This window comes from Myxocyprinus asiaticus, chromosome 38 (genome assembly GCF_019703515.2).
Source record: "Myxocyprinus asiaticus isolate MX2 ecotype Aquarium Trade chromosome 38, UBuf_Myxa_2, whole genome shotgun sequence".
Taxonomy (NCBI): Eukaryota; Metazoa; Chordata; class Actinopteri; order Cypriniformes; family Catostomidae; genus Myxocyprinus; species Myxocyprinus asiaticus.
In genome coordinates, this window is record NC_059381.1 from 27,283,359 (window position 1) to 27,304,009 (window position 20,651).

General features: G+C 37.3%; 1 protein-coding gene across 1 annotated transcript in view; it reads left to right on the top strand.

Annotated features, from left to right (window-relative positions):
- The first annotated feature begins 5,828 nt into the window (after window positions 1-5,828).
- LOC127428795 (max-binding protein MNT-like) overlaps window positions 5,829-20,651 on the top strand; it is a 29,780-nt gene continuing 14,957 nt past the window's right edge. The window contains exons 1-4 of the mRNA XM_051677395.1: window positions 5,829-6,054; window positions 11,329-11,980; window positions 13,273-13,314; window positions 15,973-16,084. Of these exons, the coding sequence (XP_051533355.1) occupies window positions 5,982-6,054; window positions 11,329-11,980; window positions 13,273-13,314; window positions 15,973-16,084 (879 nt within the window). The 5' untranslated portion in view covers window positions 5,829-5,981. The remainder of the gene's footprint in view (window positions 6,055-11,328; window positions 11,981-13,272; window positions 13,315-15,972; window positions 16,085-20,651) is intronic.

Below are 20,651 nucleotides of genomic sequence, written 5' to 3' on the forward strand. Positions count from 1 at the left end.
TGTCAAAAATATAAAAGGCCAAAAAAAAAAAAAAAAAAAAACTATCAAAGTGGTCTGAAAAAAGATAGTTCCCCCCAAAAACTACGTTTTGTACATTTATTTATTTATTTATTTATTTTGTACAATGAAAGTGTATGGTTATTGTGACTGTCATTCTGCTTGACATCTCTTTTTATCCATGTAAGGAGGAAAGTCAAACAGGTTTGAAACAACATGAGGGTGAGAAAATAATTACAGAATTTCATCCTGTGGTGAACTGTCCCTTTAAGAGAGGTATGAAAAAGTCAAATAATAGTGTTTATTTGGTGGCTGGAGCCTCAGCATCTGCAAGACACATATTGATGTGTGCCTACCAAGAATATAGGGCACTGCTTCTCAATCAAATATTTCAGCTTACTACATCAGACATTTACTCACCTGCCTCCTAATGCTCTGTATTCTGGCAACAATCATTGTGTATGTGAGAAAGAGAAGGTGATTCTCAGGACACCAAGAACAATAAGATGGCCATTGATAGAAAAAGTCATACAAGACATGAACACAAAGACCCAGTTGTGATTATATTTTTGCCAGTGTACTAAATACATCTAACAAAACAAAAATCAAACATACCATGCTGTAATACATCACCAGTATGGGAGTGTCAGGTATGCTTTGCTACATTGTCTTCGCATTAATTCTGTTAATAAACAAATAAAAAAAATTTAAAAAAGGGTATACAGATGAGACTAAATAGACAATGATTTTAATTTTCTAGTGTTTTTATGATTTTGTTGTCCTCTGACTCTTACAAAACAATAACCATGTTATTACATGAAGTGTTTTTTTGGATATGTACCATGGTAATAACTACAGTAGTCTATGAAGTAGACACCTTTGGGGTACCAAAATTAAATACCATATATACCATGGTATATGTGTATGGTTATCTTTCAGTGCAATGATATAGAGGGCAGACAGGGGCTAGTTGTCACACTGGGAAGTTAACCAAGGTCTATTATTCAAATAAATTCATGGTTTTGAATGCTGGTTTCAAACCCCGGTAACACTTTACATTAAGGTTGTATTCTTTTACATAGTGAAAAACATTAGTTAACAAACTAATAATGAACAATACTGTTACAGCATTTATTAATTTGTTTAATTTTTATTTCAACATATAGTAATACATTTTTAAAATCAAAATTCTTATGTTAACTTTAGTTAATGCACTATGAACTGTCATGAACTGACAATGAACAATAGTATTTTCATACATTAACATTAACCAAATTATGTCAAATATATATATATATATATATATATATATATATATATATATATACACCTGTGTTCATTGTTCGTTCATGATGCCTAATGCATTAACTACTGTTAACAAATAGTTGTAAAGTGTTGCCCAAACACCTAGTTTAAAACCCTCTAAAATTAGAATGATTCTTTGTCAATTCTGTCCTCCATCCTCTGTCCTTCTGTATTTTTCATAAATGTCAGGTAGGGGTAAGTTGTCACATGTGCTTTAAATATTATACAGTTATATTTTTGTATACAATTGTTTTATGTTTCTTTTTTAAATGTTGCTGAAAAGCCTAATATGTTGTTTAATAGGCTATTTATCTAAAACCATCATTGTAACTATGTTACCACCATGTTTCTGTAAGCGGATATAACACATTTTCCCGACAATGAAGAAAACAGTACAGAGTATATTGATGGTCTAAGGGAAACCGTCAATTTGACATTCCACTATTTACGTGTCATGTTGTCTATTTATAGTTTTTATTAATAGTAGTAGTCTTTGTGTAAAACAGTGAACCGTTTTAGAAAGCCACGCCCTCTAGTGGTGACGTGAAATTTTTAATCTTACCTTGACGTTCATCTCTCTCTCTCTCTCTCTCTCTCTCTCTAATCTGATGTTTGTCTTGTAAGCCTACCATGTAATGTTAGTGTAGCTACTTAAGTCAAATGTATAACTTCTCTTTCAGTTTGGTATGTAAGGGAACTATAACAGATATCCTTATGTTCTTAAAATATTCTTAGATATTCTTTTTCCCATTCTCTCAACATTTCCATGTCACAGATCATTTTAACTGTATGTTGCCTTGTGTTGCCCTACTACAGAACAAACTGAAGACAGTACATACTAAGATTAGAAGTTAGAAGTTTTCAGCTATTAACTAGCACCACGAGAGGGAGTACTTGCAAAAAAATAAATATTTTTTTTTTTTTGTTAGGTACTTTTCATTGACAACATTACAAAATTCCCTCAGTATAACTGAAAAGACCCATCTATCTGTCTGTCTATCTATATGAAATAGTAGCATTTTCAATTGTCTTCTGCTGTAAATCGAGATGTAATTGTAGAAATAATTGTGATGTTTTAAATAGTATATTAATATATGTCTTTATATATGTCTTCAGAAGTGATATGATAGGTGTGGGTGAGAAAAAGATTAATATGCAAGTCCTTTTTTTACTATAAATCTCCACTTTCACTTTCACATGTGAAAGTGGAGATTTATTGTAAAAAAAAAAAAAGGACTTAGATATTGATCTGTTTCTCACCCACACCTATCATATCACTTCTGAAGATATAGATTTATCCACTGGAGTCTTGAGGAATACTTTTATGCTGCCTTTATGTGCTTTTTGGGCCTTCAAAGTTCTGGTCACCATTCACTTGCATTGTATGGACATACAGAGCTGAAATATTCTTCTAAAAATCTTCATTTGTGTTCTGCTGAAGAAATAAAGTCATTCACATCTGAGATGGTATGAGGGTGAGTAAATGATGAGAGAATTTTGGGTGAACTATCCCTTTAATAAGTGATGGTGAGGGGTTCGTGGCATGCTGACTCTCCGTGCTGGGTATGGAGTGAAGTTAATGGGTCTGTGCCATTTATTTTGTGAAAACACTTATTTTGAGTAACAAACAAAGTTAGAATATGGAAGTGACCATGCAGACATGAGCTTTACTCACACCCAAATAAAGAAATGTAAGCACACACACACACACACATAAACAACTGTACCTATGGTTGCACAAATAATTAATAAAACAAAGGGTAAAAAAAAGAGAGAAGGCAATATGAAATATGCACCCAAAATAGTCCTACACAATATAGGCTATATAACTGAATGTATCTGTAGATGTTAGCCAGCTACAGGCCCAGTTCCAGATCAAAATCACTGAGGGTGTTTCTGAAAATAGTGGGGGTGCTCTGTATAAAGTGGAGATGTATCGTAATTACACATTTTTTAATAGATTAAATCATGTTTAAATGCTACTAAAACAACGTAAGGAACAGTTTTTCATGTAAAAAATTTTCATGTAAAAAATTTATTGCTTCATTTTTTTTGAAAATGACAGCAAAATGCTACATCTGCAGATAGGACATACATTGATGCAGCATTTTGTGCGTTCACAAAATGCAGGGATTTTTTGTGTGTTTGCTGGGATTCAAGGAAATCTGCTTGCCAATTTGCAGTATTAGTCTTACATATTCAGTTAAGCAGGTGTGTGCAATTATTTTGATACTGGGGTCACATCAGCCGTTAAGTAGATCTTGGAAGAGAGAAGATAAAAATTCAGCATAGCTGTATCTTTTAAGCCCAGAAGTAGAAGTGCGCTCATGCACTCAATGAATGATGCACAATTTTCTGAAGTGAATACTGACTGATGGGATCATTCTGCGATTGCTTGAAGTTGTGCTGCTACTTTTCTATCATGTGTTAGTAAAACTGAATAAAGGCTGAATACAATTATTGTTTATTTTACCATACTTCAATGCAGTGGTGATTTAGTATTCAATTTAACACTCTACATCAGGAGTCTGGTGTAATAGTCAAATAAAATATTTGGAAATTATAGATTCTAAAAGCTTATTTTAATGTTTAAGTGGATAAAGTTGTTTTATTCTGAAAACATTATCAACCCGTTTACATGTTCATGGGTCATGATGTGGGTCTCGTCAATGGTTTGTTTGGCATTCAGCACACAACTGAATAAAACAGGCTGCATGACTTCTTTGTGCCGTTTCCTGCCTTGCGCACCTGATAATTTGGCTCTTTTTTTCACTCATTTTGTCCACATATGATAAGGATCCGATTATAATATAATCGCGTAGCGCTGGTGCTCAATATATGGGTAGAAGGGCTCACAGTCGTCACGAGAGGGCGCACTTCCGACAAAAACAAAACAAAACAAAAACTCGTGTCATATTGCGCCTTAGAAAACCGCCTATGTCGCCTGTGCCACAGGCCGGCCCTGTGTGAGCAGCATGAGTGGGCATTTGTGCCTTTGATAAACAGGTGCACATACACAGGCATGCACTTAATGTTGGCTGTGTGTGTGTGTGTGTGTGTGTGTGTGTGTGTGTGTGTGTATTACGCACTTCATAGCACAGTGCTGATTGGATGAGATACTCTGACTATTTGCTAGTCATCTAGGGTATCCCTTCAAATCAGCCAATCACAGTCTGTTACCATGCAAGAGCTCATTCATAGGGATGCTCAGCAGCATGCCATGCTGTTTCATGGCACCACCAAAAAGCTTATTTTCCCTTCTACACAATACTGAATCTTAAAATCAAACAAGGTATAAGAAAACTGTATTACATTTTGAAATAAACAGATTTTAGTGTGGGTTTTCCCACAGGAATTTTATTGGGATTTTCCCACCTGCGTTGTTACTGCCTAAATTCAGGATTAAGTCCTGATACAATTTAAAAACTCTCTCATTTCATAAATGTCTATAGAGACTCTGCTCATGCAACTTTGTCATCTTGCAGTAATTTGAATGCATTAAGATATGTTTAAAATGTATGGATATTAAAAACAGACGCAAAAGTAGAAAGGAAATCTGAAAACGAGAAGAGTGAAAGCAATAATTCAAAGTGGTTGAGAAGAAAATAAAATAAAACATAATGTAAATAGGCCTAGTTATATTTAAATACTCAACAGCTTTTCAGACCTGAATTAGGTTTCATTTCAGAAGCGTCTTTAGCTTATTATTATCTCTCTGGTTTCGAGATGCTACCCCTTAAAATAAGCATGCGGAAATCAAAATAACTTGCTCGTGCAAATTTTAATAATTGACAGTAACGTCACTTGAGAACGCGTTTGTGCACCGCGCGCCCTCAAGACGTGAACTTTTTATAATTAGCGTTTAATACTTTGTCTTTCATGTCTACTAGCCTACTTACAAAATGCAAAGATAAAGGAATTCCCATTCTTAGACGCGTATTTTGCCGCTATTTTCGACGGAACATTCGCTCCACAGAAACGCCATGGGCGTGGCCATTGGAATGCGCGTTGAGGATGATTGACAGCGAGGCAGGATCACGCTCGCGACATGCAAATGAGCCGCGCTCCGCCTTTAGCGGCTGCCCATGTGGACAGACACCATGCCTTGTTGTTCTCCACGCCCATTGGTTCCCTCTCATCGACATGTTTTAATCATGTGCAAATGTACTGCGGGGTAGGGCTGCGGCGAAAACACGGAACATGGATTCTATTGAGGGTTCACGCTATTTCGTTCTTGTATAAGCCACCGAGCGATCGGAAACAATTTTACACATCTTATATCGTGTCACAAATATCTCATTTTTCCAGCGATTTAAAAGTACGGCAGAACACGCAGTGGAGCAGAGCCACAGGATCGGGAATCTAATGTTCCCCAGACTCCCGATCCTGTGACTCTGCTCCACAGCGTGTTCTGCCGTACTTTTAAATCGCTGGTAGTATTAGGGCGGAGTTGCGCTGACGAGGGCGGAGCTTGAACGGGATGCCTTTCGACTTGTGTTTTCTGTTACTCCAATCGCCATCTTGTTGCCAGTGAAATATGTGTGTCTGATATATTTCGGTGGTGCTCTGGATGTCTGTTGACTGTCTTTGGAAGCCGGTGGATTATACTGTGATTAACCAACCACGAACATTTGTACTGGGGGCTTGTTCAACGGGAACGCATTGTATCGGTGTTCAAAATGAGTATCGATACTCTATTGGAAGCGGCCAGATATTTAGAGTGGCAAGCCCAGCAACAACAGATTACACGTGGTAAGGCGGGGGATTGAATTGCCGGGGGGATTTGATTGCATGGGTCTATTAAGAAAACATATATGTGTGTGTGTGTGAATTTCCAGGGATTTTCCCAGCAAATTGCATTTTCATGCCGGCTACATAATGCATACCACAGTAAAATTATATTGGAACAGTTATTAAATTAATAATTTATTGAGAACATTGGGAGGTCTTTGTCTTATCTTTTTCATGGATTCCCACAGTTTGTAAAGTACAGTTTTTGTGACTAGGGCATAATTCGCTCACTCGGTTTCCGGGTTAAATCCATGCTATATTTAGTGCGCTACTATACTCGTTTGTGCTGCGGTGGGTGGGTACATTTTCACCGACAGATCTTTCTAGCGCGAAGTGTTTCTTTATTTTCTCAGCCACATCAAGTTACACTTTTTTTGCGCTGATATTAGCTGTGTCGAATGTTTTAAATTAAAGCGACCATTTCGGTCTCCAATTATCGTAAATAAACAAGGGAGTTGAAAGTAAGCCAGTGTCGTATTCCGTATACTTTGGGCGGTGGCAATAGACCATAAGGTTTTTTTTTTTTTTTTTTTTTACATAATGACATTGCAGAGTGGTTATCTCATGACTTCAAGGCCAGCCTACTTTTTCACTTCACTTCACTTCCTTGTAATAAGAGTTGCTCAAAGTCTTTTTGAATGTTTTCGGAACATTTATCTGCCGATACTTGAACAACAGTCATAGTGAGTATGATTTTACTGGCGACTTGTTTCGAGTGTGTATTTATCGCTTTAAACAAAAAGGTCTTTTTGTTTCATTCTCGAGGTGATGTGTCAACTAAGCCACACCCACAGCAAATACCGCGTGCTGAAGGACCGCCCTCTTCAGCCACGTGCGCGCCAGACTCTCTCCCCTCCCCTCATCCTCTTCATTGAAGACAGGTCACAACTAAGGAGAAAATAGGGCAACTGCACCCTCCCTCAATGCAGAAGTTATATAATGTACATTTTTCATGCATATCTAAATAACAGCTTTGCTAGGCATATACAGACGGTTTGATAAAAATAAAAATAAACCTTAATGAATAGAATAAGTGCATTTGTTGGCACAATTTGGACTGCTCTGCAAGTTCTTTTTCTTGAAAAGTCCTATTCAAATGTGCAAACTTTGCATGCACTCTATGACCTTGTAATGGACCTAGAAGATGACCCAATTACATGTAACCAAACGGGGTGCGTTAAAGGGCTGTTTTATTTTTCTGGTCTTTATTGTATACGTTTCTTAAAAATGTTCCTCCACATGTTCTGACACTTAATATTATTCTGTTTTTATTTTTTTCGCTTTTTGTGGCATTATACCTCCAACACTAGTTAAGCTGTCACTTACTATGTGCACATTTCTTTTAAACTATAATGTGCAACAGTTTGAACAAATTAAGTTAATATTTAAGCAATAAGGCATGAGAGGCCATGCTCTATTGTGAATATAGTCACTGCTGAAAGGCGTTGTTAAACTGTTAACCTGCAACCCCTTCAGTCCTGACTATATTCACAATATGGCACAGCCTCGAGTGCCTTATTGCTTTTATAAAACAGTAACCACTTAATAAAAACATTAAGGACACAAATGTTCATTACAATTTTATATTTTGTAAGTGAAATCATTAAATGCCATCCTTCAGACAGAAAATATAGTCAGTCCCTGACAGTGAACAGAACGTTGCTAGGCAAAATTAATAACTCAGCAATGGGTGCTGCAGAATGATTCAAATAGAAGTTCTGTGAAGAGGTCAGAGCTGTGCTTTATCATGAACAAAGCACGGCTGTCAACCAATCAGCATCCAGTACTGGAATTATCCATTTTATAATGAGAGTTAATGAACATGTGAAAGTTTTCTAGTTCATTGTCCATGCATGTTTTTTTCTTTCTCCTTTTTTGTTGTAAACTGTTTTGGGGCATTATATTTTTAAGATGCCCATAATTATAAAAGAGCCTTTTACCAGCAAGTACATATTTGACTTGTGTCTTTAAAACAAATCGTCCAGAGATTTGCTGGAAAAGTTTGTGTATAAATCAAACCTGTCATTTTTGCATATAATATTTTCTTTTGTTTAAAAATACGATTAGAGCTTGAAATTGATAAAATCCTCTTTTTTTTTTTATCTTATGAATCTTTCTGGTCAAATTTGTTTGGGAATATGTGTTTATTTGTACGTATCTGTGATAAGGCTGCCAAATAAAAATTTTGAACATTCGACAAATTTAAGATAAAAAATGGACATTTGAATACAAAAAATATTCATTTGAATTTTAGATGTGTTCCAAGCACTGATCAAACTTTTTTCTTTATAACCATGCACTAGACGGACGTCTTGACTGTTGTGCCGTCTCACTTTTTGTCAGCATTTCATGCTTGAATGCAACGTTTTTAAGACACCGTGTCAAGTTAAAGAACTTCAGCTGTTAAAAAATGTGTCTTGATACACCTGTGTTTTGTTCTGTTGGTTGCACAGATTGAAAAATCTGGTGATTACTGAAGTCTTGTAGCTTTTTTCCCCAAACTGAAATTGTCTTTATAATTCAAGTTTTCGTATATAATTAGGATTTTGGTAATATTCAAGTGGAAAATTTGAGTCAAGTTTCTCAGCCCTGTTGACAGCCCTAATCTGTGGTGTATCTCATCATTAACCTGCTTAATGAACAGTGTGTGTTGTTGTAGGCAATATGTAATGTTACATGTTAGGGAACTTCATTAGAATGTTCTTTTTGAAGTTATGTCATGTCGATTGCTATAGCAGAATTACATTCACTCTTGGAGTATTTTCACTGTTTGTTAAGTTTCCTGTGGACCACCATAGTATCCCATCTGCAACTTGATGTCTCAAGAGATTTCCATGCTTGTTTATGGAGAGCAATAGATTGCACTCTCATGGCCAAGTTATTGGAACACAGAGCTGCTCAGTGTTTATTAACCCATCTATATAATGTTTGCATAATGATACAGTTCACTTCAAGGGTTCAAGTGTGTATTTGATCGGTGTTTGTGATCCCATTTCTTGGTAACGTTCTATTCACTTCTTTTTATTTAAATATCAAGAGTGTAGAGCAACTGTATTTCGGTTATAAGATGGAGAAATATACATGAATATATTCTTTTATTTTTGGAGGATTGTGTTTTCAGTCGTTCTGAGAGCACTGCATTTCACTGTCAGTATTTCTTGCTGATGCTGGAGGATTCCCATAGGTCATGGTTTGATCCGTAGGAACGTTATTTCACAGGTTGTGCTTTGCATCAGGTCACCCCTTTGTCTGCAGTGTATTCACATTCACCAGTTCCCAAGATGTAGTTTCTCTGTCGCAGGAATATCGTGCAAATAACACTGATGGCTGGCTTTGGACAGTGGCCCAAATTCCTCCCCCTCTCGCATTAAAATTCAAACATTGATCTGAAGTTGCAGCTCAGATGCAAGTGAATATGTATTGAGCGAGCTAAACAATAGCTCCATCTGTCAATCAAGTAATGGTGGAGTCGTTTCAGGCTGCAGACTGTATGGCCCAGCCTCAGATTCCCCAGGCCAGCTCTTGGCTTCTCATGCAGACTGGTGTGTGACATCACATTGTAGAGCTGGAGACAAGGCAAGAGTCTTACTGAGGCATATCTCTTAAAGAGACAGGCCATTCAGGACAACTAACTCGCACCCCACCCTAATTCGGACATTGGAGTCATGAACTATTGATACCTGACTGTCTTTTCCTGTTTAAAATTAAGACTTTAGCTCCACAATTGGCTTTTAAGCCATGTTATATATGAATGTCATATACATGGTATTAAAGTATTCCAGAATTCTCTGTGTCAGTGTGCACAGTGTGATGGAGAGAGTGTCTACTTCACATTATTTATTTATACTGCACAACCATGAGGAATTATTACTGAGAGCCTAGACGTCATTGAGAAGCTTTAATTAGTTACATTATGAGTATATAGGTATGAATCCCTAGTGTTTTTACAAGCTTTGCATTGGGGGACCCAACCTATAGTGCAGAAGCATGGCATGTTAAAACACCTTCTGAAATGTGTGCTGTGGTCCAGATTTGATCATTTACTTCATGACATTTAATAGATTAACTGGAAAACAGTTTTTAAATAGGCTACCACAGAAAGATATAGAGGTTGCAGAGAGAATTTAGACATTCTTATTACTGTCTTCAAGGCTCAACAATAAAGATTGCCTGCTGGCCCAGGGTCATTGTGAGGTAGTTTCGGGCCAGTGCTGCATTTTCACTCATTTTACATTTTTTAATCTCGTAAATGTGTTTCTATGCCTTGCAAACTTATACATTTGGATTTCTGGGACGTCTTGAACATTGTTGGGCAGTCAGCAGTTTTAAACTTTTCACAAAGGTAAAATTATCAATCTGGCTTACATAGATAAGGTTTTGTTGAAATTGCAAGAATAACTTGTCATAATTTTGAAGCCATATGTAAGAATGAGTTGGAAACTAATGTAATGTTTTGCATTGCATGCTAAGGTTTTCCAGCTAAGCTATTGCTTTTGTGAAGAAAATGTAACATTTTATGAAAAATACAGATGTTATTTCTTGCACATTTACATACAAAATTACATTGCAAAAATAAAATGTATAATTGTTTTGTGGTGGTGGGGCCATTAAAAATGTTGCAAAGGCAAGTAAAAATCTGAACTACTGGCCCCACCAGGCTAGCAGAAAAAATCCTTATCGTTGAGTCCTGGTCTTGCAAACTTTTTAGCAGCAAAAGATTCAATCCAAGACCTAGAGCAAAAAAACATTGTGACTCGTGCAGTGACAGTTGGGTAGCTGCAGTCACTTACAATCTCAGAAACAAAAGCATTGGAAATAGTGGTCGACAGATATGGGGTTTTCAGTGGCAAATACCAATATCTGTTTAACAGCAATTCTACACATTTAACACAATTTTATCACAGTCAATGCGATGTACACAAAATTGCTGAAATGAAATCAACTTATTTTACACACACAATTTTTTAAATTCTCTAAAAAACAAATTGATTTTTAATTTAAGTCTGTTGGTAGATTTTGGAACGGAAAGGTGATGTAAACCTTTTGGTTATCGGCCAAGCGGACATAATTATCGCCCAATCCTGGTAATATTAAAATGGTCAAATATCCAAATAAATGGTCCCTACCAACACTGGAAATCCATGGAAAAGATCAGTGAGACAATGAGATGCCATTCTCTATGCTTACAAGTTGTTTTTTAGATTTAGCTTGTTAAATGTAATTTTTTTCGTACAGAGGAGGAGGAGCGGCAAGAGAAGGCTCTGCTGTCCCGTGAGGCCGAGCAAAAGCTCTTTGCCCCCGTTATCCAGCCTGTCCAAGTTAACCATGTGACCTGGATAGACGACATGCGGCTTGAGCCACAGCGCCACCACCAGCAGCACCCACCAGTCCCGCCCCCTCCCCTCCCACCACCTGTTCCCATTGCTGTCATTCCTATTCCGGTGGTCCCTGCCAACCCTGTGGCCCCTCCCATTCAGACCGCCTCCCCCCTTCACACAGCTCCGCCCATGCCAGTTGTCACACCTTTGGCCACAGCCCCATCCCCGCATGCTTCCCCTCTTATCAGCCCAACCAGTAAGGATGCCTACTCCCCTCCACAACAGCAGCATCATCACTTAGTCCCGCAAGTGAAAACAGAAGCCAGCAGCTTGCCTCAGTCAAATAACAGTCCCAAACAGCAACAACAGACACAGGCTCTGCTGCAGCCTTATCCAGCCCCGATCATCGCTGCTCAGCATCCACCACAGCAACACGCCCTCTTGCCCCAGCCAACACTACCCCAGCCTCAGCTCACACCAACCCAGAGCCAGTCGAACCAACCGCCTAGGCCTAACGGTGCAGCTGTGGAAGATGTGCGCAACCTGGATGGGAAAAGGAGACCAGGAGGGTGAGTCATATTAGCCGAATCGCAAATTACATGGGATTTTACAGTGGTGACTTAACTAAATAAAAATCTCTTCAAAATCAAACATTAAAATATATTAATATTATCATGAACTGCATAGGCCCAACAATATGCAAAATTACTAACATGTTATTAATAATTATTAAACATTATAAAGACTGTTAAAAAATAAATGCATGGGGCTCTGGGTAGCTCAGCAAGTATTGACGCTGACTACTACCCTTGGAGTCGCGAGTTCGAATCCAGGGTGTGCTGAGTGACTCCAGCCAGGTCTCCTAAGCAACCAAATTGGCCCGGTTGCTAGGGAGGGGAGAGTCACATGGGGTAACCTCCTCGTGGTCGTGATTAGTGGTTCTCGCTCTCAATGGGGCGCGTGGTAAATTGTGCGTGGATCGCGGAGAGTAGCATGAGCCTCCAAATGCTTGGAGTCTCCACAGTGTCATGCACAGCGAGCCATATGATAAGATGCGCGGATTGACTCTCAGAAGCGGAGGCAACAGAGACTTGTCCTCCACCACCCGGATTGTTGTGCGTAACTGCGCCACCACGAGGACCTATTAAGCAGTGGGAATTAGGCATTCCAAATTGGGAGAAAAAGAGGATAAAAATAAAAAATAAAATAAATAAATGCATAAACAACTGCAGAAGCATCATTTACCAGTCTAACACATAGGACAAACACTGAAAATAAACGCTATTTTAGTAGTTTTAGCCATATTAAATTGACGCCATAATATCGTAGGGTGTGATTGGCTGTCAACAACAAAAGATATGTGAAGCATTTAATTTATTTTTAAACTATATATTTTGCTATCCTAACACAATTATATGGTGTTAGGGTTCCCCCTCCTCAAAAATCCCAATTTTACCCCTGCCTTCGACCCATTTTTGGGTCATGACCCACCAGTTTTAAACATTTCAAAAATAAATTGTAGACATTATGTTGTGGAACACAATTTCTTCAAAGAATGTAACTGTAGTCATAACTGAATGACATGGGGCAATTGGGTTGACAATTTTGCTATAAGACTGCCATTTTAAAAAGTAGGTTACAGTCTTGTGTGGTGACCCAAGATGAAAAATAATGCTGACCCTCAGGCCACACTGTATTTTAGGTTACAATCTGAAGTGTTGGGTTTTTATTCAAACCCGTGATAATAAATGAATCATCCTTAAATAGACAATTGCATGCAAGTGAACATGATATGAAATTAATGGGTTGATTCATGAAAGTTTACATGCAGCCTAAAAACAATATATTTTTTCCCCCATAGAGCTGGAACTCGAGAAGTTCACAACAAACTGGAAAAGAACAGGTGGGTGGACTTTTGTTTGATTTTTTTGTGTTCATTTTGACTAATAGAAGCAGAGAATATAAACCCTTGAAGGAACCATTGTTCAGTATTGGGGTTGGAGCCTCAAAGAAGTTGTTGGGGTTGGTAACCAAATGGTTTCAGGACTGATCACAGGCACCTTCATTAAACTATTGTACTAGTTTTTCTCGGCTTAACAACCTTTAATCTGTGATTAAATGTGTTATTATTAGTGATCGACTGATATATCACAGAGGCCAATATTTGTTTTTAAATTATCAGCATCAGCCGATACTTTTCCCATTTGGCCGATTAGTTTCTTAAGCCGCGACAGCACCGAGAATTGCCTGCTTGCACCAGAAGGAGCTATCTGAAATATGTAAATGACCAACCACAGTTTGTTTTTTTGTTACGTGCCATAGTGTTACAACAATAATGTGTGCAACACGGTCTCATTTAAATGGTCGTGCATATTAGAGCCACAAAAGATGTGTATGAGCTCATGATGTTGAAGTCCCTCCCTCTTCTCAACAGTTCCCTGTAACTGCTAACTGTCTTGTCTAATGATGAAAAGGCAAATCTCAAAAACGTCTATAATCGCTGTCTGCAAATATGCGGACAATATCTCCTTTAAACAGACTTGACTGACAAGCCTCACAAAACTTCCAGTGGTTTATTCCTGTTGAGTGCTCATATTTCTTCCTCTTGAGTGTTTTATAATAGCCTGTATGAAAGCTGTGTCCATCTGACTTATGAATGTTGCACGATGGTCAGTCCGTGAAACTCCAAGCAGGCGATCCGGGCCGAGTAAACTGGATTTGCACGAAAGAGAGAGCAACTTCAAAGTAAAAGCGCTTCACATGCACAATAAGTAAATGTCATATTCACTGTGCACTGAAGGTGTAATTAGTTTGATTCAGTCTTTTGTGAGAAAATGTGATTGTTAATGTGCACGTACCATCCGTGGTTGCTGGACTACTGCGTGTACTATTGTTATTTCCTTCTTCCTAATGTATTACAATTTCTTTATGTACAAACATTTCATAAAATGTGAAGACTAAACAGAAACCAGGAGAAACTGCCATCTAAAACACAAAATCCTTTTATTTTTAAAAAGTTTTGTGGGAAGTTTTTGAGTAAATATAATGCTAACGAAAAGTTAATTCATTTTTAAGCCAACTTGCGTATGTGTCATGTATTGTTATTTTAAAGTGTATGATATATTGGTATTATATCAGCCCATCGGACACCCTGCTCTCTGGATATCGGCATTGGCCATTAAAAAACCCTTATCAGTTGACCTCTTGTTAGGATTCCTCCGGTAGGAGGAAACCTATTGTTTTTGTTAGTATTCTTCTTCTTATTATTATTCCTGTAGCTCTAAATTGCCCAATAACTCAAGATCTCCTTGGTAAAAATGTTTGAAATTTGGCACATTGATACTACAGGCTGTACCACACTGAAAATGGCCCACGTGAGCCTATAGGTGGCGCTACAGGCCACGCCCCAATTTTCCATTTTCAAAGTGATGCCATTTCCACCCCATAAGTCCAAAATTTCTGAAACCTGGTATATATGCCACATTTCTCATGAGGAACAAAAAAGCCTCTAGAACCCATAAGTCCACCATGATGGTTTATCCTGTACAGTGAAAATTTGGGAAAACCTACAAAAATCTACTCCTCCTGAACCATAGCTCCAATTGACTTGAAACTCAGTTTGTATGTGTAGGATACCTGTCTTTCAATTTGATATTTAGCAAAAAGGAATATAATCCAAAGTGGCTGAAAGGTGCATATTTATGTAAATCCACATTGTCTCAATATCTCTATGTCCATAAATCGAACGCCATTTTGACGGATGGTTTTTCAAATGTAATAGGCTTCAAGATGACATGGCTCGGTACTACTCTCCCAATTGTCACCTTGATATGTGAAAAGATGATGGAATTAGAGCCAAATCTGACCCAAGCTAATAAACTGGTCTCTTCATATTTCAACATTTCCACTATAAATATTTTACTATTATGCGAGTATATTTTTGTCCAATGTAATGCTACAAAATCAGCCATTGCTACAATTGCTTTGAAATGTTGTGTACATGTGTGAAGTACGTCTCTACCATGTCAATTTTTAAATAATTTGCAGTTTTGAGGAGGAATCCGCATTGCTGCTTGCAGCTATATTTATTATTCGTAATGAAACTAAAATAAAAAAAAAAATTTCTACATATTTTGGAAAAATGAAATTTAAAATAAATGAATTTTCATGACTCTAAAATGGAGAAAAATAAAATAAATGTTAGTTTCTAACTTTTTGATGTACATTGTATTATAAAATTTGAAACCTTTACAACACACCTTCATTAAACATGAAAATGCTTGTGTTAAACATATTTGAATGATATCAAACAAAACTAAAACTAGACAGAGTAAAAATGTATAAAGTAAAAAAAAAAAAACCTTAAACACCAATGTAACAAATATGATATTATAAAAGCAATTGCCTGTTGGCTTCTTCATCGTACCTCTGTTATTTCCATCACCAAAAAGTGCTTTGCCCAAACATCTGTTAAAACCTTCATGATTAGTTGAGTTCTCAGTCCAACTTTGCTCAAAACACAAGAGGTGAAACGATGCATGCTTTTCTTTTTGTGTCACAGACGAGCACATCTGAAAGAATGTTTTGAGACCCTCAAGAAGAACGTTCCTAATGTGGATGAGAAGAAAACGTCCAATCTGAGTGTCTTGAGAAGTGCTCTCCGCTACATCCAGGTACATCACAGAGAAGCATGGGATATGTGCCAATACACAAGGGTTGGACAAGAGGGGTAAATCCCATGAAACCTGTCAAGAACACGTTCGGGTCATATTTCACCCCAAACTCAAAAGAAGGAAATAAGAAAATGAAACCTATTTTTTTTGGACCATTAAATTATTTTATTTTTTTGCGTTGTGACATTACTTTCATGACAGTTAAGCGCATTCCCCCAAATTCTCATTACTGTAAATATTTATACTACAGTGTTTCCCCTAGGATATTTTTCAGCAGCGGCGCTGTTGTGCGCATGTCCACGAGCCTGCAATGCCGGACCCGTATTTACGCACGTCGGTAGAGAAAAAAGCTTAAAACGACCTAAGAATCATCATAGATTTGTTATTAATGTTCGCCTTGTCAAGTGTGGGAGTTATTTACTGGGAGTTTTTGACACTTGAAGGGCTCTGGAAGCCCAGAATGCTGTAGTAGTAATAACTGTCAAATAATGAAATACCTCTATGCAGAAAATTACTTGCACTATTTTTATTAAACATAAATTTAAATAGATAATAAAACCAGGGGGATTCTTAGGGGAGCTGTTGCATAGATCAGTGGTTCTCAACCATGGGGCCCCAAGATGACTTAAAATAAGTTATATGATAATGATTTAACTATTAAAATGTAAACTGACATGTTATTTCTTCAATTCAACTGTAGTTTTTATTAAATAATATGCAGTTCTTGAAACTTCTAGAATCACAAATTTAATGCAATTACTTTAATCTTTTGAGACACCTAGATTCTGCTCATAAAATGTTTTTATTTGGAAACGCATTGATTTTGCTACATTTATGCCTTTCATCCACACTAAAATGGCATTTTCCTCCATCGAAAACAAAGTGTTTTGAAAGCTCTCTTCATTACTGCACACTTTGTTTTTTGTTTGAGAGCTCCATTTTCAGTTTTCTAACATCCAGATTAGTGTGGATGCGGCCTTAAGGCTGCCGCACACCGGACGAGAAGCACCACGCCGCTTCGCGGCTGGGACACCACACAGGTATCAAGCACAGGGCACGTCGATGCAGTTAAGGTGGCAGACAGTACACACAAAAGTCACCAAGTTTTCTCCCTTCTTCAAGAATGAACAAGGCTAGAGTAAATAATATATGTCCATTGATAATGAGTTGGGTCAAATTTAATGGAAAGTATGCGAGTTACGCTCTGGCGCAGCAAAAATTTGAGCATCCTCCGGAGTCGTAGGTGGGCGCCACCGACAGACACTAAGCGGCTGTGGCGGTGTGCGTACATTTAATAGAAAACAATTGTTTAGAATTTTAGAATGCGCCATGTCGTCCGCCAGGTGCGTCTGGTGTGCGGCCCCCTTTAGTCTACATGGGGGGCATTTGAACCATGTCTTGGACGTTGGGGGGGCCTTGGATTCAAAAAGTTTGAGAACCACTGGAATAGATGGTGTGTTGTTTTTTTAACATGAGTTTTTATATTTAAGCTAGCCCGCTAATATTTATTGAGTATATTGTCATTTTCTTTAATAAACATTTATAAAGTTATAAAAATAACTGAAATCACTTTTCATTTTTTATTATTGTAACAGTGTATTTATTGGCAGTACATTTCATCTGTCCTAATCATTCCTTTTTGTTCTTTATTAACAGAAATGATAAAACATGAATTAATAATTTCATTACTTCTGTAGTTTAAAGTTATATCAAACTCCACAAAAAACTATTACTACAATAAATGCCACATTTATTTAGTTTAGTGAATTAATTTTCATTCAGATTTGTTCACTGATTAATTCAGTGACAATTTTTAACCAGTAAATGGCAACAAGTTAATGTCTTTTATGTGTTTTGAGTGAGTCGTTAAACCATTGATAATGAATGTTCACAACCGAAACAAGACTAATGTCATTAAAATTTTTGTATCTACTAAGAGAATTCAGTAGTATTTAAGCATCATAAGCATTTCCCCCCAAAAAATAACAACAAAACAAAGCTATCATTTTATGAACTGTTGTGCATGACTATACAAAAAGACAACAATATTAGCCTAAATTTAATAAGTGTATCAATTACACCTGATGTCATCGTAATGTCATCACTCACTTTTATTCGTAATTCATCCAGTCACTTTCTCTCCTTGTTGAACGAAATTACAGAAGTAAACGAACAACATATAGTTGTGGCCAAAATCTGCATTGTTTATCCTTTTGATTTTTCATTAAAAAAAATCTAACATTTAATTGAAGTAAAACAACTGAAACAGGGGAAATATCTCATTATTAAATATTTTTCTCCAAAACGCATTGGCCATAAGTATTGGCACCCTTTTATTCAATACTTTGTGCAACCTCCCTTTGTCAAGATAACAGCTCTGAGTCTTCTCTTATAATGCATAATGAGGTTGGAGAACACATGAGAAGAGATCTGAGACCATTCCTCCATACAGAATCTCCACAGATCCTTCAAATTCAGAGGTCCATGTTGGTGGACTCCTTCAGTTCACCCCACAAATTTTCTATGGGGTTCAGGTGAGGGGACTGGGATGGTCATGGCAGAACCTTGATTTTGTGGTCAGTGAACCATTTTTGTGTTGATTTTGATGTTTGTTTTGGATCATTGTCCTGCTGAAAGATCCAACCACGGCCCATTGTAAGCTTTCTGGCAGAGGCAGCCAGGTTTAGATTTTTTATCTGTTGGTATTTGATAGAGTCCATGATGCCATGAATCCAAACAAGATGTCCAGGACCTCTGTCAGAAAAACAGCCCCACAACATTAAAGATCCAGCACCACATTTAACCGTGGGCATTGGGTACTACTTCATCTCTGTTCACCAAACCCATCTCTGGTGTTTGCTGCCAAAAAGCTCTTTTTTTGTTTCATCTGACCATAGAAACGGGTCACATTTGAAGTTCCAATAATGTCTGTTAAACTGAAGACACTTGAGTTTGTTGTTGGATGAGAGCAGAGGCTTTTTTCTTGAAACCCTCCCAAACAACTTGTGGTGATGTAGGTGATGTCTGATATATTTTTTTTTAGACTTTCTGACCCTAAGAACCTTGGAGTGATCCTTGGAGATTCTTTGGCCACTTGAACCATTCTCCTCACTGTGCGCGGAGACAATATAGACACACGTCCTTTTCCAGGCCGATTCTTAAGATCTCCAGTTGATTGGAACTTGTTAAATATTTCCCTGATGGTGGAAATGGGCATTTTCAATGCTTTGGATATTTTCTTATAGCCACTTCCCATTCTGTGAAGCTCAACAACCTTTTGCCGCACATCAGAACTATATTCTTTAGTGTAACCCACTGTGATTGATGATTAAGGGAATTTGGCCTGTGTGTTTCCTCATATTTATACCCCTGTGAAACAGGAAGTCATGGCTGAACAATTTCGTGTTCCTAGTCACCCAGGTGCACTAAAAATGTAAAATATGAATGGGAATATACTTCAGATATGTTTTACTCATAAGAATTGGGTGCCAATAATTGTGGCCAGCGTGTTTTGGAGAAAAATATTGATTTAATAATGAGCTATTTCCCCTCTTTCAATTGTTTTACTTCAAATAAATGTTAGATTTTTGTGAATTATTTGAATGAAATATCAAAAGGATAAACAATTCAGATTTTTTTTTTTTCACAGCCTTTTTTGCTCATATTTACCAAGGGTGCCAATATGTTTGGCCACAAATGTACCACCTCCCCTCCTTCAGTCGGTCAACAGATCCTGATCTTCGCTCGCTCATCGAAGTGGTGTTTTTGTTCTGTGGTTCAAACCAATGATATGCTGCTTAACAGCCCACACTAGAATGCTATCGGCTTGTGCAATAATCAGTCTTTAGAGGCATGAAAAACACCAAAGCAATCTCGCACTTCTGGCTTTAATAGGGAGAGACGTCAGTTAACGAGAAATATGAGTCAGTGTATGGAGGTGAACAAGAATGATTCATTCACATTAAATATTTGTTCAGAAAGACTGATTAGTTTACAAACGAGAAAATCACTGCTCTGTGCAGTGTAGAAAGCTGACTGGGGCTTGCAAGCATTAGTGGCAGTGCACCCCTGCTGCATGCATATAGGGGAAACGTACATTATGGTAGTATTTATTGTACTGCCTTAATGAAGATTTTAATAAAAAAAATCAAAAAAAATCATATGTTGCTGTTATAGTAATGATAATGTAATAAGAATTGTGAATTTTTTATTTTTTAAGGACAATTTGGGGAAGAAATGTGCTTAATCAATGAAAATATTGTAAAAATTCATAAATTAATGGTTGTAAAAAGAGACTTCATTGTCTTAAATGCACAGTATGTAAAAAAAAAAAAAAAAATTTTGATTTTGCAGTGCTCTGTCTGGACATGTTTATGTGAGATTAACCAAAACACAGTATCTGGCTTTATGCAGTTTGTAGGATAGCTGGTGTGGACTGTGTCATGTCTGAGGTTGTAAAAGTTAATGTTTGAAAGTGAGGATGGAGACATAAATGGAGGTCAAACTGCTGGTGAATGTTATTGCTTTTTTGACCTATATTAGAACTGAAGATGGATCCAAAAACAAA